Source organism: Chrysochloris asiatica, unplaced genomic scaffold (assembly GCF_000296735.1).
Source record: "Chrysochloris asiatica unplaced genomic scaffold, ChrAsi1.0 scaffold00333, whole genome shotgun sequence".
Lineage (NCBI taxonomy): Eukaryota > Metazoa > Chordata > Mammalia > Afrosoricida > Chrysochloridae > Chrysochloris > Chrysochloris asiatica.
In genome coordinates, this window is record NW_006408851.1 from 2,570,678 (window position 1) to 2,587,150 (window position 16,473).

Consider the following 16,473-nt stretch of genomic DNA (forward strand, 5'->3'; position numbering starts at 1 on the left):
TATGAAATAAGCAAATATGAAGAAATCAAAGGTTATTAGTGGTTATCAGAGGCAAGGGAGAGTTTTTATTCAAGGGGGAATTGAGTTTATGTTAATGGTAGTAGAATGATTTGGGAAAAGATACTGAGAATGGTTGTACAACTTTAAGAATGTAATCAATATCACTGAATTGTCTATGTAGAAATTGTTGAAATGGTGTGTGTTTTGTTACATATATTTTCACCACAATAAAATTTAAAGGAAAACAAAAACTACTGATACCTGGGACTCACCCACAAAGATTCTGAGTAATTGACCGGAGGTATAACCGGAGCATTGGGAATTTACAAGTTCCTCAGATGATTCTAATGTACAACCACGGTTAAGGCCTGATGGACTTAGACAAAGCATTTGGACCTTGACAAAACATTTGGATTGGTTCCAAGACAAGGTTCCTGAAGACACTCAGAGGTACCCCAGGCCCAGGTCCAGCAAAACCTCAAGATCTAAGAGGGTTTAGAGATGAGCATGGAGCCGAGGAAATGAAACCATCTAGAGATAAAAAGGGACCTACTAGAAGGCCACAAAGAGACAGAGAAACCCAGCAGATGAGATACATTGGAAGGGACAAAACCAGGCAAGTACAGAGAAACCTGAGGCAGTGGTGGTTTGGTGGCAGAATTCTCACTCTCCTTACAGAGATAGGGTTAAATTCCTGGCTGATGCTCCCCAAGTGAAAGCTACTGCTTGTCTGTCAGTGAAGGCTTCCCTGTTGCTTCCAGATGAAGACAGGTTAGAAAGGTCTAGTGAGCTACTTCAGTAAATCAACCAATGAAAACCCTAGTCACGTAGTTTGATCCCATTTTGCATTGCCCCTCTTTCCAATCTTTCTCATGAATCTGGGGTCTATTGGGCAGCAGCCAACAACTACAGACAGACCCAGAGGGCAGAGACAGGGAGAAAGAGGAGAGCATATGCATTTGTTTTCTATTGCTGCCAGAACAAATCGCCACAAACAGAAGAGTGTGAAACAACACAGATTTACTGTCATGCAGTTTGATAGCTCAGAAGTCTGAAATGGGTGTAATGAACTAAAATCAAAGTATTGGTAGGGCAGGTTCCTTCTGGAATGTACTAGTGGCACATTCCATTCCTTTGCCTTTTGTAGCTTCTAGAGGCCATCATTTTTCTTGACTTGTGCCTCCTTTCCTCCATCTTCAAAGCCAGCAACATTGGGCTGAATCATTCTCATATATACTGCCAACCCTCTGCTTCTCTGTTTCTGCTTTCATTTTCTATTCTTAAGGACCCTTGTGATTCCATTGGGCCCACCTGGATAATACAGGGTTGTCGCTCTACATTAAGGTCAGCTTGATTAGCAACCTTAATTCCATTTGAAACTTTAATTCCTCTTTACCATGTTGTTGTTATTGTTAAGGGCTGTTGAGTTGGTTCTGACTCATATAGCCAGATAGTGTTTTTTTGAGGAGCAGCTGGTGGGTTTGAACTGCCGACCTTGTGGTTCAAGCAGACCTTGCGGTACAGTGCTTATCTTGCAGCACCACACCAGTAAGTTTGTGCACATTTGGGTATTAGCACATTGGTATGGAAAGTCCTGCTATTCATAAGGTTTTCAGTGACTAACGATTTGGAAGTAGTTAGTCATTCTTTCTTCCTAGTCTGTCTTTGTCTGGAAGCTCATCTGAAACCTGTCCACCATGGGTGACCCTGCTGGTTATTTAAAATACCGGTGGTATAGCCCTCAGAATCATAGCAACTCAAGCCACCACAGCACGACAGACAGACGAGTGGTAGCCAAGATGGCCAAACTTCGTCTCTCATACTTTGGACATATTGTCAGGAGGGAACAGTCACTAGAGAAGGATGTCATATTTGGTAAGGTGGAGGGACAGAGAAAAAGAGGAAGACCCCCAACGAGATGGGAGATGGATTGGCCAGGTGGCAGCATTGATGGACTCATGTGTGGCAACAGTAGTGAGGTTGGTCCAGGATCGGACATTGTTTCATTCTGCTGTGCATAGGGTCGCTATGAGTTGGTTCCGACTTGATGGCACCTAACAACAACAAATTGGAGTCCTGGTGTGGCACTGTGGACTAATGCTTCAGACTGCAGTCGTTTGAACTGCAAGGTCAGTGGTTCAAGCTCACCACCTGCTCCTTGGAAACCTTATAGAGGGACACTATGGGTCGGAATCGACTCGACGGCACTTAACAACAACAGCAACAATGCATCTTTGGAGGTCCATTATTCTACCTACCATATCATAAAAGTCCCTCTTTTGGTGTTGTCTGACGTCTTTAGCTCAGGTAGCTGTGTGTTTTATGAGTACTGAGTTGGGAGGTTTGCTCCAAGATAAATGGACATGTGCTTGTTTATCAGGGTGTCATATTTGAGTGTCTCCCAGATAAGTATGGGGGAGGGAAGCTGCCTGGAGGGGGTACTTAATAAAGTGCTGTGGCCCCATAAAGACTTACTGTTGTTGTCCTGTTGTTCTTATTGATAATAAAACTAATGACAGTGTCTCTTTGAATGTTTTCTTCGAGCATATCCATCTATCCCTAAATAACACTGTGTGTCCATCCCAGTAATATTCTGAGTCTATGAGTTTGAAGTCGGGCATATCTGTGATGTTTGCATTTTATTTAAGTGTTGTTGCTGTCGTTCAGTGCCATTGAATTGGTTCCCACTCATAGTGCCCCTGTATAGGGTTTCTGAGGAGCAACTGGTGAGTTTGAGCTGCCGACCTGTGGTTCAAGCCCACCTTGTGATCCAGTGTTTATCCTACAGCGCCACACTAGTAAGTTTGTGCACTTACATGTTGGTAATGCGAACTCACGGAAACCCTATACAGAGTCGCTATGAATCAGAGCCGCCTTGATGCACTTAACAGCAACAACAATGCATACGCATATTTGTACAACAGTGTGTGTGTTCATAGTTGTAGACACCTGGATATTTACTTAGTCACAAACACCCGAGGGTATCCAGACAGATAAATGGAAAGATCTATCGTGAGAGAGGCGGAGGAGCAAGGACTAAGGGAGAGGAAGGAGGAGGAGGAGTACGCAGAAGAAAGAGAGAGAGATGGAGGTGGAGGTGGAGAAAACGGCCCAGGAAAAGATCAGAAAAGAATTGCAGAAGGAGTTCCAGAGATCTGGAGTGAAAAAGAAGTTGGGTCCGGTTACAGAAAGGGCAAAAGTCTGAAGATTTGGATTCTGGCTCCACTTCTGGTATTCCCCTGCCTTGTGGCTTTGGACAATTCCAGTTCTCTGGGTGTCAGTGAATGAAGACAGTTAAATAGATAATCCCATGGGGCTATTCCAAGGTAGATGGGGAAAGGGAAAAATGAAAATAAAACACATGAGGGAAGTAGGGAGCCAGAGAGAGACTGACATAGGCAGAAAGTAACATGGAGGCCGGTAGAGGCAACCAGAGGCAGAGCTGAGGCAGAGCTCTGGCTCCTGGAGGCCTATAGGCACCTTCTTTCTCCACCCCGCCCCCGAAAGAGTCAGAATGTTCTTAAGCCCAAAATAGGTAAAGCAAAAAGATAGAGAGAGGTGCTGAGAATGACAGCCACACAGTAACACTCAGCTGCCTACCAAAGCCACAAACCATGATCCGTGTTTCCGGCCCCGAGATGTAGGTGTGCCAGCCACCTGGGATGACTCATACCAGGGCGATGTGGACACACATGTCAGGAGCAAGCGCGGGCACCCAGTCCACCTCATACCACAGGCCAAGGGGGTGACTCGGCTTTTCAGGGGGGCGAGGCAAGGGGCTACCCTCCACACACAGTGCTATCTGGGTCTCAGAGCGCCCCCCTAGTGATCAACATTTCCCCTCGAGATCTAGGTGTCCCGGCTTCCCCACCCTTCCCCCAAACCTTCCTCGAGAAGCGGGAGAACCAGATGAGGTGTTACGCAAGGGCCCGATGTTTACCTCCCGCGGGGGCCTCCTCCCTCCCTATAAAGCCTGGTGAGGTGGGGAGATTCACCAACATTGAGGCACCTGGAGAAGCGCGCGAAGCAACCACAGGCGAGGGGCAGCAAAGGTGCAGAAAGTTAATGCGGGAGGAGGAGAGAGGGCCATCTAGTCAGCAAGCAGCAAGGCCAGGCAGCTCTCTGCGCGCTCGAAGGCGGCCGCGGTGGTCGCGGAAGGGCTGGCGCCCAGACCCGGGCTCCCCATGGAGGCGCCTGAGCTGGGCCCGGGGCTGGTGGAGCGTCTGGAGCAGCTGGCAACGTGCCCGCTGTGCGGGGGCCCCTTCGAGGACCCGGTGCTCCTGGCGTGTGAGCACAGCTTCTGCCGCGCGTGTTTGGCCCGCCGCTGGGGGGACCCGCCGGCGACCGGCACGGAGGCGACCCCCACCGCCTGCCCGTGCTGTGGCCAGCCATGCCCCCGCCGCAGCCTGAGGTCAAACGTGCGGCTGGCAGTGGAGGTGCGAATCAGCCGTGGGCTGCGCGAGAAGCTGGCCGAGCCGGGGGCTCTCACTGGCAGACGCCGCGGGGGCCGCATCCCCACCATGGGCAGCCTGGATCCGCAGGGAGAGGTGAGGCGGGAGTGCGCTTTGCGGGTCTGGACCTGGTAGTTGAAGAGAACGAATCTGTGGGTGTTTTGGTAAAGCGGGCCCTTATGGAAATTTGTTGATGTTGTTAGGTGCCATCGAGTCGGTACCGACCCATAGCGACCTTATGCACAGCAGAACGAAACACTGCCTGATCCTGGGCCAACCTCACTATATGGAAGTTTAGGCAAGGAATATAGAGTTGGGGAGAGAAAAACAGAATGGAAGAGCCAGGTCCCAGAGTTGAGAGGTTCCAGGAAGGATGGTGGAAAAGGAGTTGACACTTGGCTCAGAGCGTAAAGAACTGGATGGATGCCTGGGTCTTCTGAGAGGATCTGGAGTGAAGGACTTGGAGAAGAAGCCAAGAAGTTGAGGTCCCATTTTTCTCTAGTAGTGTAGTGGGTTACGAGTTGGGTTGCTAGGTCAAAGCCAGCAGTTCACATCTACCAAGCCACTCTGTGGGAGAAAGATGAAGCTTTCTGTTCCCTAAAGATTTACAGCCTGGGAACTCCTATACAGGGTCGCTATGAGTTGGAACAGACAGGGCACATAGCCACGGGAGACCCTAAGGAGAGCTTGGGAACTGAGGGAGGAAGGTGAAGGCTGCCTCTCAGGTCCCAGAAGGAGATTGGCAGAGGGGAAAGAGCCAATGGCTTCTGGCCAACTGGAACTAGAGAAAGGGAGAAGGGATAGAGGAGGCTTAGGAGAAGCTTCAGCAAAAGGCAGGTAGGAATGGGCTGTCAAAAGGAGTGAGGCTTGGGGGGTGCGGGGTGCTGAGGAATGTGGTAGGCTCCTGGTGCTGGTCCCTTGCCCCAGCCCTAGCTGCCTGTTGTTTATTATTGTTGTCCTTCATTCCTCCCATGGCTCCAGGCAGGGGCGGTGGTGGGAGGAAGCCAGGTTTGGGAGAGCAGCAGCCGGTGGGGCTCCTGGCTCCTTTCTACATCCCAGCTCTTTGCACCCATTCACCACCCTTATACCCCTCTGGGTCCCTGCTTCACTCATCCAACCTCATTCCCTAGCCCGACCCCCAGGCATCCGGATTTCCGACTGGCTTCTCCCCAGCAGCCCTAGCTTCCTCCCTTTGAAGACTTCACAAACCTAATTAGTCTAGATGTAATTGGCTTAATTAGGCAAATTGTCTTCTCTTCCCATCTCTACCAGACTGGCCAGCTCCTGCCACCCCCACTGGACACTGAAGTCTCTGTGTGTGTGTGTGGGGGGGTATCCAAGTATTAGAAGTGAGGAGGGAGCACTCAACCCCCTTCTAAGTTCCATGGTATCCTGCAGATCTGTTGAACTTCATGGAACACATCCAAGCCCAACCTACCCTGCCTACCTGGTCAGGTTAGAGAGACACAAAACAAAGAGCCAATAAATGCTACTGGGCTTTTATGGCAAAAGGGGAAGCAGCTTTATTATGACGTTTTTATATACCAACTCTTTGGTCAGTTTGGTCCAAGGGCTTTGGGTGTGTGTGATAGAGGGAGGTGGAGCACTGTCTGGGGATAAAGTCAGTAAGGTGGAAAAAAGTAGGAGCCGCTGAAAGAGACAGATGGGCTGAGGAAACAGCGGACAGCAGGAACTCTGAGGGCAAGAAACAGCAGGGATGAGGTTAGAGAAAGAGAACCAAGATCCCTTAGGGAATGGAGCTGGAAGGAAAGGACCAAAGGGAGTAGAGTAAGGAGAATGAAGAGAAAGTGGTAAGCAAACAGCAAGGCCAGGCAGCCTTCTGCATGCTCTAAGGGGACCGTTGTGGTCAAGGAAGAGGTGGCATGTGTGATGGAGTGAGAGGAAGGAAGGGTCATGAAAGGGGAAGGGGAGAAGGAGAGGGAGGATAAAGAGGCGAGAATACACTGACAGGTGGAAAGGGTCCCACCCACTTACACCTGGGGAGGGGTAGGGGAGAACATACAAGGCTCCCACAGTATGAAGCCCAGAGCTCACTTCCGTGTTTTCTTCTGCCCACCACAGGATATGAGGACGACATGGAGACGGTGAGTTTTCTGTTCCTTCCTGTTCACTTCCCAGCACCATACCACCACCTTTCCTCTGGGCCCTAGTGCACACACCTCTGACCCTACTCATAGACTGCTTCTCTGGGGATGGCTTCATCCCTTCCTATTTTAGAGATGTGAGTGGGGTGGCAGTAGGGCATCCCAGAACAGAGGGGTGTCTACTGACTTCCTGACACTGCTCCCTGATCTGTTCAGATTTGATGCCCCAATGCCCAAGTCATCTAACTCAGAGGATGATTTCCCTGAAGATTACCCAGTGGTCAAAAACATGCTTCACAGACTGACTGGTAAGGAAGGAAGGAGGGAGGGAACTGAATGAGTGTGATCATCTCTCAGAGATGATCGGGTCTTTTTTATATCTAATCTCAGTTCCTCATCGCCCAGCCATATTTTCCTCTTCTCTTGTATGCTCTCAGAGTAGATCCCTGGAGGTCAATTGCCTCTTGGTGGTGGTGTGCTGTGGAGTCGGTTCCGACTTATAATGACCCTGTATAGGGTTTCCGAGGCTGTAAATCTTTACGGGAGCAGAAAGCCTCATCTTTCTCCCATGGAATTGCTGGTAGTTTCGAACTATCTGACCTTGAGGTTAGCAGCCTGGTTCATAACCACTACGCTACCAGAGCTCCTTCTATTCTACTTTGTCTCATAACCCCTCTCCATAAGAGTCCCAGAACTTCAGCATCTCCCTGTTCCTGGATGCTGGGCCTTCTCTGCAGCAGCTTTAGGGGTATACAGAGTTCCTTCTTAACTCACTCTCAGGGCTACCCCACCACCACTCTTCTTTAAACTTCAAGAGAACACACTTCATCCTCTTGGTCACCCACCCTCCCACCCAACCCAGATTGTTTCTAACACTCTTCATCCAGAAATCTTTCCTTAAAGCACCCCCGTAAATATATAAATCAATGGTTATTTTTCTGGTCTCTGTCATCAGCTTCTCTCTCCTGGTGTGGTACTGTAGAATAAGCATTGGACTGCTAACCAAAAGGTCAGTGGTTCAAACCCACCAGCTGCTCCTTGGAAATCCTCTCTCTGTGCTTTGGAACCAACTCCATGGCACTTAACAACTACATCATCATCATCTCTCTCCTCTATCCCACCCTCTCTACAGAACTAAGTCTGGCTACCTGCATAATGGTTACGAATAGGGCTGCGAACCTCACAGTCAGCAGTTTGAAATAACCAGCTGTTCCGAGGGAGAAAGATGAGGCTTTCTGCTCCTGTAAAGATTTATAGCCTCAGACACCCTGTACAGGGTCTCTATGAGTGGGAACTGACTCCACGGCACATAACACCAGCACACACCACAGCTGCACCTGCTCCTGTGGGTGGGTGGGCTGGTTTCTCAGGCTGTCTTAGATTCCTCCCTTTGCCCCGCCCCTCCATCACCTGTGGTTCTGGTATCCGTCTTTCTCTTTAGAGCCAGCTCCCACACCACACCCCAGTTGCCAGTGCCTAGGTATCTGTCCTCACCTCTCCCTGGAAGTCACCATCTGTCTCACTAGCCCATTTCTGACCACTCTGATCTCTGAGTTGTGCCCCCTTTCCCCAGCCAGCAGGACCAGCCCCCGAGTCCTATTCTAGAGGTCAGTGTGCAGGGTGTTCTGACTTTCATAGCCCTTGCCCTCTTTTCTCTGCCTGCAGCTGTTGGGGGCCTCTAGCACCTCTATCCACCCGTCTCACGCAGTCCTCTCTGTCTCCCCCTTTCCAGCCGACCTGACCCTGGACCCCCGTACCGCGCACCGCGGCCTCCTCATCTCTTCCGACTGTCGCAGTGTCCGCCTGGCCCCACCAGGGACACCCGCGCCCCCTGACAGCCCTGCGCGTTTCGACCAGCTCCCAGCCGTGCTGGGCGCACAGGGCTTCGGTGCTGGACGCCACTGCTGGGAGGTGGAGACAGCGGACACCGCTTCCTGCAAGGACTCCTCTGGGGAGGATGAGGATGACAGGGAGAGCCGCTACGCCGTGGGGGCAGCCGGGGAGTCAGTGCGACGCAAGGGCCGAGTTGGACTGTGCCCCGCAGGGGCTGTCTGGGCCGTGGAAGACCGTGGGGGCCGCCTGTGGGCCCTCACGGCCCCCGAACCTACCCCACTGGGCGGCACTGGGCCCCCGCCGAGGCGTATTCGTGTGGACTTAGACTGGGAGAGGGGCCGGGTGGCTTTCTATGACGGCCGTTCGCTTGATCTCCTCTTTGCCTTCCAGTCACCAGGCCCCCTGGGGGAGCGCATCTTCCCACTGTTTTGCACCCGAGACCCCCGAACCCCGCTTCGCATCATACCCGCAGAAGGCTGAGTATCCCATCCAACCCACAGCTCATTTCAGCCTCCAACGGCTGCTTCCTCTTAGACGTTCAGACTCAATCCAGGAATCACCTGCTCATTGGCAGAACATTCAAGTTCCCTCCCTTCTCAGTTTCCCCCAAATAGGGAGACCTCAACTGGTCTTCAGGTGTCTACACCCAAAGCGGAATCCATTCCCACCTTTCCTTCTTGGAACTCTTCTTCACTGCTACCCCTGTGTTCCCCACTTTTACACAATTCCAGATCTGATTTAGAGAGGAGGCCCTGCCCTATCAGTATTGAGAATCAACCCATGTTTACCACACAGATGCACTAACTGCTAGTCACATCTGATGGGGCTTCAAAAAGTTCATGGGAAACGCCATTTGTCCATGAACTTTTTTAAGCTCCCTCAAATTGACCTCCTATTCTACCCTCTCCTAGCTGCACAGCCCTCAGGCTTGTGCACTTTGAAACTTCTAGACAAGAGCCTTCTCCTAAAAACGAGGAGGCCTAATTCTGGCCTGGGCCTCAGTGCCCTCTGGAAAGCTTAGCAGTTTTTTCTTTTCTTTTTGGTGGGCCAGTTCCCCATGCATGAGTGCTTCCTAAGTTCACAACTTTTCTCCATGAAGAACCTTAAGTCTTCCTCCTGCACATATACAGTGGAACCAACCAGTGGTACTACCTCTCCTCTCTGCCTGGTAACAGTCCAGATACCCCAAAGCTCGTGCTTGTGTATATAAGCTCACCCCTTTTCCCATGTGTATAAACGGGTCCATATTTAACACGTTTTGTGATGTTGGATTATTTATTTTGTGCATCTGTGACAATAAATGAGACCGCCATGGTGGTATGGATTTGATTGATCTCTGCAACCATGCATGTCAAGAGGCATGGGGGGAATGACAGATGCCCAGATCACAGTAAGGGGCAGGGAGGGCTGAGAGACTTGGACATCTAGGCGAGAAAGACATTAAAGCCTAGGAAGGAAGAAGTAAGAGTGTAAGGGGACACCCCCATCTCTCTGCTCCCTCTTTCCATTCCTCTCCTAGGAATCCATGCCCCCGAGACTGGGTTGGATCTGTTTCAGAAGCTGGAAGACCAAAGGCAAAGGAGATAGTTAGCACTAACTGACCAGTCTGGAAGCCAGCTTTGTCAGGAATTAGAGATCCCCTGAGAAGGGTGGGGAGAAAGGACATGACTATTCTTTGTTCCTTTTTCCAGTAGAGGTGAGAATGACAAAGGCCTCTCTTAACTCTTCTAGAGGGCTCCAGGGAGTGGGCTGAAGAGGATCTCTGAGGTCTGCCACGAGACCTCACATCCCACTGACCCGTTAGGATTGCATAAGTATGGTAGTGGAAGAGCTCTAAGCCAGGATTAAAAAGCATAACTGGGGTAAGACTGCCTGAATCTGACTGGGACCTTAGCAGTGAAAACTGGGGCTGTTAAAAACCCAATTTAAGGGTTTGGGACTCAAATACTTGAGAGTGCATGGTAGGGTGGTGCTGAGATAACTGGATCCCAGGACAGGCTGTTTTGGCAGTGAGAACAAGGAAAGAGACTGAGACCAAGACGCCTAGAACCCTTGATAGGAAAGGAAGGAGGAGGAACGAGGGCTGGGGGAACCCAGAAGCCTGGGTTCTGGTATAGCAGCAAGTCAGAATTCCAAGACCTCTGTCCAACCTCCTCTCCTTCTTCCCTCTATCATGCAGAGGAGAGGGAAGGAGGGGGACTAGAGAAGGGACTGAACCCTGGGTTTGACCCCCAAGTAGCCACATGATACATTCAAGGCCAGACAGACACAAGAATGGTGAGGGAGAGAGGACATTTAGTGCTGCATTGGCCCTGGAGGAGACTGGCAGGGGTCAGGAGGCTGGGGAGGGGTGGTGGGGGTCGGTTCCTGGGATGGACGACGCCGTCCTTTGCGATGGCCCCGGACACAGTGTGTATGACCACAGCCCTCCTCGTCTTCCTCATCACTCTCCGTGGAGCTCTCGCCAAAGGCCCGAGGCTTCTCATAAATACAGCAGCCTGGATTTGAAAGGGGAAGGGAGCCCAGTTAAAAAAAAGAAGAGTACGTTGAAGCATCAGCTCCATTCCCACTGAGCCCAGGGAAAATTCCTATGTTGGCCACTGCCTCCTCCTACTTTCCAGGACACAATTTCCTCTGGCCCACCCTCTGGGACTCAGGCACCCAACCTTCATGTCCTGGGATCTCCTTTTCAAGTCAGAAATCAAAAACCCCATTTCTGCAGTCACTTGCTGTCAGGCCTAGACACAGCCCAGTCCAAACCCCCTCTCTACCTCTTTTTCTCTATTGTTAACCATGAGGAGCCCTGGTGACAAAGTGGGCTAACTGCAGAGTCAGCATTCAAAGTCACCAGGCAACTCTGAGTGAGAAAAATGATATTTACGGGAGCAGTTCTACTCTGTCCTATGAGGTTGCTATGAGTCAGAACTCACTCGATGGCAGTAGGTGGGGTTCTAATGTCGCAAAACCAGCAAGACAGCAACAGGATCATAAGCATCTGGGGGCCTCAAGGTATCCAGTAGATTTAAGGTAGACTTGCAGGGCGGAGCCATACTCCAGGGCTCCTATGGACCAATCCTATGCACCAATGGCTACTCACATTTTGATGAGCGGCGCCCCATGTGCTCATTGTCCACAGTGTCACTTGTCCATTCCACCTTTTTCTCTGGCTTCCGTTTTCGAAGTTTGATGGTTAGACTCCGGTTCTCCTGGAAGGTTAAGAAGGATAGACATACCTATCTACTCCCTTCCTGATGACCATTCCCACTCCCTTCCAGCAGCCTTTTTGCATCTCTTCCTAGTTCAGTCAGTACCACAGACATAGCACTTAGAAGAAATGAGTGCTGGGAAATGATAAAATAGAACAGGTCTTTGTCCTCAGGAAGTCCCCCAAGGAATACTGAAGCATTAATTGCAGTTCTTGATGTCTGCTAATGTAAAGAGAAGACATAATTCCTAATCAAGGGAAGGACCCAGAAAATCTTCAAAGCAACATATCCTTGAAGTATCTCTGTCTTCCTGCAAATCATTCTTGGTGGTATTAATAATGAAATCTGTATTCTGTCTCCAATGTCTAATCTTTGATCACCTTTTCTTTCTCCAGAACACCTTCCCTGCCCCCTTAAAATTCTTTTTGTCCATGAAAAACCCTACAGATCTCACCCTTCAGATCTAGTTCAGAACTTGCCGCCTCCTATTCATCTATTCCCTAGAAGTCCTGGTGCAGTGTTGTAGGATAAGCACTGGACTGATAACTGCAAGGCTGGCAGTTCAAACCCACCAGCCAATCCTCAGAAACCCTATACAGGGTTGCTGTGAGGAGGAACCGACTCAACAGCACTTAACAACCACAATCCATCTATTCCCTAGCATATTGGCATCTCAAGTTACTATTTGAAAATTCCTTAATGCAGAGATTAAGTCCAATGCCACCTCCTCTTGAAAACACCCTGATCTGTTTTTGCAAAAACACTACTTATTTCTTCATCTCACGTCTCCCCTCTGATTTCTCAAAACACTATCTTCGTCTCCTTTTTTGTTGTTGTTATTCCTTCCACTCATTTACGTTCAACAGTTCAGAAACTATTACGTATGCTTCGAGTTCCATTTACTTACAGCTAAATTCCAATCATGCTTATACTTCATCCCCCCAGTACCTTTGCTCCTTAGCCCCAACTTTTTTTTTTTTTTCATTATTTAAACCACCACCAACCCAAGCTACATCACCTATATCCGAACTCTAAGCCATTACATGTCCCTTAAATAGCCTCCTGCACCATCCAACTATCCTCAATACTAATGATTCTCCAAACCCCAGATATTCAACCCAATTCCGCCCAGCTCTCCTAGCAGGCCCTGGAGCAGCTCTCTACTGCTCTATCCCCTCCCTCCTGGGTTCTTCTAGACCCCTAAACAGCACCAGCCCCCCGCCTTTCTCACGGGCTCGGTTGTCACGGTAACCGTTGTCTCAGTGACGGTCTCACTCAGCCCGGTCCCTGCCTCGGCCATGGCTACGGCTGAGGGCAGGATGGACGGGAGGCACAGGGACAAGACACTCTTTCCTTTTTCTGTGTTTCTGAGATCTGTGCGAATGGGTATCAGATTCAGAGTAGTAGCCTGGGTCCTCCGCCTTCTTTTTTTTTTTTTTTAATCCCCCTCCTCCTGGGCCTCCGCTTCCCCACCCTAAGGTATCATCAGCCCAACTCCACTTCCGGCTACCGGCTTCCGGGTATGACGACTTCTGTAGGCGCCCCCCCTTTTCCCTTCCCCTCGCCAAATGCGTGAGAGCGCAGGCGCGACTGGATTAGTTCCGTCTTCTTGCGCAGGCGCCTCAAGCACTAGCTAGTTAGCGGAAGGAGCGTCATTGCGGGTGTGTGTAAAGAAGTGGGTGGTGATTAAGGGGAAGGACGCGACAGCAAGCGCACCAGAGATAAAGCAGGAGGGGTTGTCTACCAAGATTTGGGACCGGCATGGTGCTACCAATAGGTCGCCGCTCCGGCTGAGGCCGGAACAATCGCAGGCCCCAAGATTGAGATGTTTTGTAGCTGAGCCCGAGATCCTTATTCCGGGGGTGAGGGTGGGGCGGAGAAATCTAAGGGGCAATAGTAATCACTCTACAATTCCAGTTTCCTGATCGTTACTTTGGAGAATTAGGGAAATAGAACTTTGATGCAGCTGAAAACACACTTGAGGTTGTAACCTATGGCATGTATCTGTAAGTGTGCAGACAGGACACTCCATGTACTCAACTTGAGTTTTTACAGTTACTACTAGGCTCTGATGTAAGTGCATAAAACATTGATTCCCATTGTAATGGGAAAGAGGTATTTAACATAGTACATTGGTATATTAAAATAGGATTAAATCTTATCTATGAAACTGAATTTAACTGCATTCTTTGACTGGAGCTTGTCACTGGGCTGGAGATAAGATTAAGGGGAGAAACCACCACTCATGTGTCAGTTTATCATACAGGAGTGATTTGCATGTCGCTGTGATGCTAGAAGTTATACCGGTATTTCAAATGCCAGGGTGGACAGGTTTCAGTGGAATTTCCGGACTAAGACTAAAAAGATGAACTAGGTAATGTACTTAAGAAAACAAAAAAACTGGCCTGTAAAACTTTATGAACAGCAGCAGAAGACATTGTCTGCTATAGTGCCAGAATATGAATCCCTCACATTGATAGGCACTCAAAATTCTACGAAGGAAGAGCTGTTTCCTCAAAGTAGCATCAATGAAATACAGTTTTCAGGACCTTAATTTGGTGATGTGGCATGACTCAAGATAAGAAACAGCTGCAAACATACATTAATAATCAGAATGTAAAATGTATGAAGTATGTATGAATCTAGGGAAATTGACATTTGTCTAAAGCGAAGTGGAAGGCTTAAAGATACATATCCTAGTATCTGAAATGGACTAGTGAGTTGAAATGGACTAGAATTGGCCATTTTGAATCATACAATTATATGGTTTACTATAGTGGGTAGAAGAGTCCTGGTGTGGCGCTGTAGGTTAATGCGCCAGAGTGCACAGCTGTTTGAACTGCAAGGTTGGCGGTTCAAGCTCACCAGCTGCTCCTTGGAAATCCTATACAGGGTTGCTATGGGTCAGAAATGACTCAATGGCACTTAACAACAACAACATACTGGGTGGAGTCCTGGTGTGGTGCTGTGGGTTAATACACTGGACTATAATGTTGGTTTGAACTGCAAGGTCAATGGTTCAAGCTCACCAGCTGCTCCTTGGAAACTCTATACAGGGTTGCTATGGGTCAGAACAGACTGAACGGCACATAACAACAATATACTGGGTATGGAGTCCTGGTGTGGTGCCATAGGATAAGCACTCGATCTCAAGGTTGGTTTGAATTGCAAAGTTGCCTGTTCAAACTCACTAGCCGCTCCTTGGAAACCCTATACAAGGTTGCTACGAGTCGGAACTGACTTGATGGCATTTAACAAAAATAAAAACAAATAATCAAAAAGAACATTTCAAGATCTATCCTGAAGTAAAATACTGTCAATGATAGGATTATATCCATACCCCTATGGGTTCTTAGAGTCCTGGTGTGGCACTGTGGGTTAATGCGCTAGACTGCAAAGCTGTTTGAACTGCAGTCAGTGGTTCAAGCTCACCAGTCACTCCTCAGAAACCCTATGCAGGGTTGCTGTAGGTCGGAACCGACTCGACAGCACTTAACAACAACAATGGGCTCTTGGTGTGGTGATGTAGGCTAAGCATTGGACTGATAACCACAAGGTCAGCAGTTCAAAACCAACATCTGCTCCTTGGAAATCCTATATAGGGTCAGTCTGAGTTGGAGCCAGCTCAGTGAGACTTAACAACAAGGAAGACCAGTTACTACGACTGTGACTCAAACTTACATACCAACCACTAATGCCAAAGATGAAATCAGAGATTTTTACCAACTTCTACAGTATGAAATTGATGAAACATGCATTGATTGATAATTACTGGTGACTGGAATGCAACAGTTGGAAACAAAGAAGGATCAGTCTGGAAGAGGTGGTCTTAGTGACAGAATGATGCTGGAGATTGCATGATAGAGTTTTGCATGACCAATGGTTTATTCCTTGCTAATACAAATTCACTGAAAATGTTTTTTCAACAACATAAGTGGCAACTATACACATGGACCTTGGTGGATGGAATACATAAGAATCAAATTGACTACATCTGTGGAAAGAGATGATGGAGAAGCTCAATACCATCAGTCAGAACAAAGCCAGGGCCAACTGCAAAACACACTATTACTTGCTCATATGCAAGTTCAAGTTGAAGCTAAAGAAAATTAAAATAAGTCAATAGGAGCCAAAGTACTACCTTGAGTATAAGTCACCTGGATTTAGAGACCATCTCAAGAATAGATTTGAGGCACTGAATGCTAATGACCAAAGATTAGATGAGTTGTGACAAGGACATTATATTTAAAGCAAAAGGTCATTTAAGACAGGCAAAACCCAAAAGACCAAAATGTAGGTCAGAAAAGACTCTGACACTTTTATTTGACCATGAAGTAGATAAAGTGAATGGGTATAGTTTTTGTTGTTAGGTGCCAGAGTCAGTACTGACTCATAGTGACCCTATGCACAACAGAACAAAAACACTACTTGGTCCTGCGTCAACCACACAATCGTTGCTTCGTTTGAGCCCATTGCTGCTGCCACTGTGCCAATCCATCTCACTGGGATCTTCCTCTTTTTTGCTGACCCTCCACTTTACCAAGCATGGTGTCCTTCTCTAGGGCTTGGTCCCTTCTGATAATATGTCTGAAGTATGAGAGACCAAGTCTGGCCATCCTGGCTTCTAAGGAGCATTCTGTTTGTATTTTTTCCAACACAGATTTGTTTTTTCTTTTGGCAAAGTAGAGTTGACCGTGATGACGTGAATGGAGTAAAGCTTTTGGGGCCTTCATTTGCTATTTGGGAACAACTCAAAAGAAGGAGAAACAGTTGTAAATATCTATTAGTAATTGGAACATGGAATTCAGAAGCATGAATCTAGGAAAATGGGAAGCTGTCAAAAATGAAATGGAACCCATAAAAATCAATATCCTAAGT

At 48.5% G+C, this 16,473-nt stretch overlaps 2 protein-coding genes across 2 annotated transcripts; one reads left to right on the plus strand and one right to left on the minus strand.

Annotated features, from left to right (window-relative positions):
- Positions 1 to 4,064: 4,064 nt before the first annotated feature.
- Positions 4,065 to 8,869, plus strand: RNF39 (ring finger protein 39). The gene is made up of 4 exons (XM_006875649.1): positions 4,065 to 4,547; positions 6,534 to 6,556; positions 6,773 to 6,864; positions 8,289 to 8,869. Exons 1-4 carry the CDS (start codon positions 4,185 to 4,187, stop codon positions 8,867 to 8,869), a joined length of 1,059 nt encoding a protein of 352 aa, XP_006875711.1. The 5' UTR covers positions 4,065 to 4,184.
- Positions 8,870 to 10,622: 1,753 nt separating this feature from the next.
- On the minus strand, positions 10,623 to 13,167 carry PPP1R11 (protein phosphatase 1, regulatory (inhibitor) subunit 11). The gene is made up of 3 exons (XM_006875650.1): positions 12,827 to 13,167; positions 11,487 to 11,595; positions 10,623 to 10,887 (listed from the first exon to the last, which is right to left on the minus strand). The coding sequence occupies exons 1-3, from the start codon at positions 12,893 to 12,895 to the stop codon at positions 10,685 to 10,687; spliced, it is 381 nt and encodes a 126-aa protein (XP_006875712.1). The 5' UTR covers positions 12,896 to 13,167; the 3' UTR covers positions 10,623 to 10,684.
- Between the last annotated feature and the right edge of the window lie 3,306 nt (positions 13,168 to 16,473).

Bases quoted from the DNA above. Each gene is read 5' to 3' on its own strand.
- PPP1R11 (XM_006875650.1), bottom strand. From the start codon at position 12,895: ATGGCCGAGGCAGGGACCGGGCTGAGTGAGACCGTCACTGAGACAACG. The intron at 11,596-12,826 runs GTGAGAAAGGCG...TTAACCTTCCAG, and splicing joins TTACCGTGACAACCGAGCCC to GAGAACCGGAGTCTAACCAT. The intron at 10,888-11,486 runs GTGAGTAGCCAT...TTTCAAATCCAG, and splicing joins GGGGCGCCGCTCATCAAAAT to GCTGCTGTATTTATGAGAAG.
- RNF39 (XM_006875649.1), top strand. From the start codon at position 4,185: ATGGAGGCGCCTGAGCTGGGCCCGGGGCTGGTGGAGCGTCTGGAGCAG. The intron at 6,557-6,772 runs GTGAGTTTTCTG...TGATCTGTTCAG, and splicing joins ATGAGGACGACATGGAGACG to ATTTGATGCCCCAATGCCCA. The intron at 6,865-8,288 runs GTAAGGAAGGAA...CCCCCTTTCCAG, and splicing joins CATGCTTCACAGACTGACTG to CCGACCTGACCCTGGACCCC.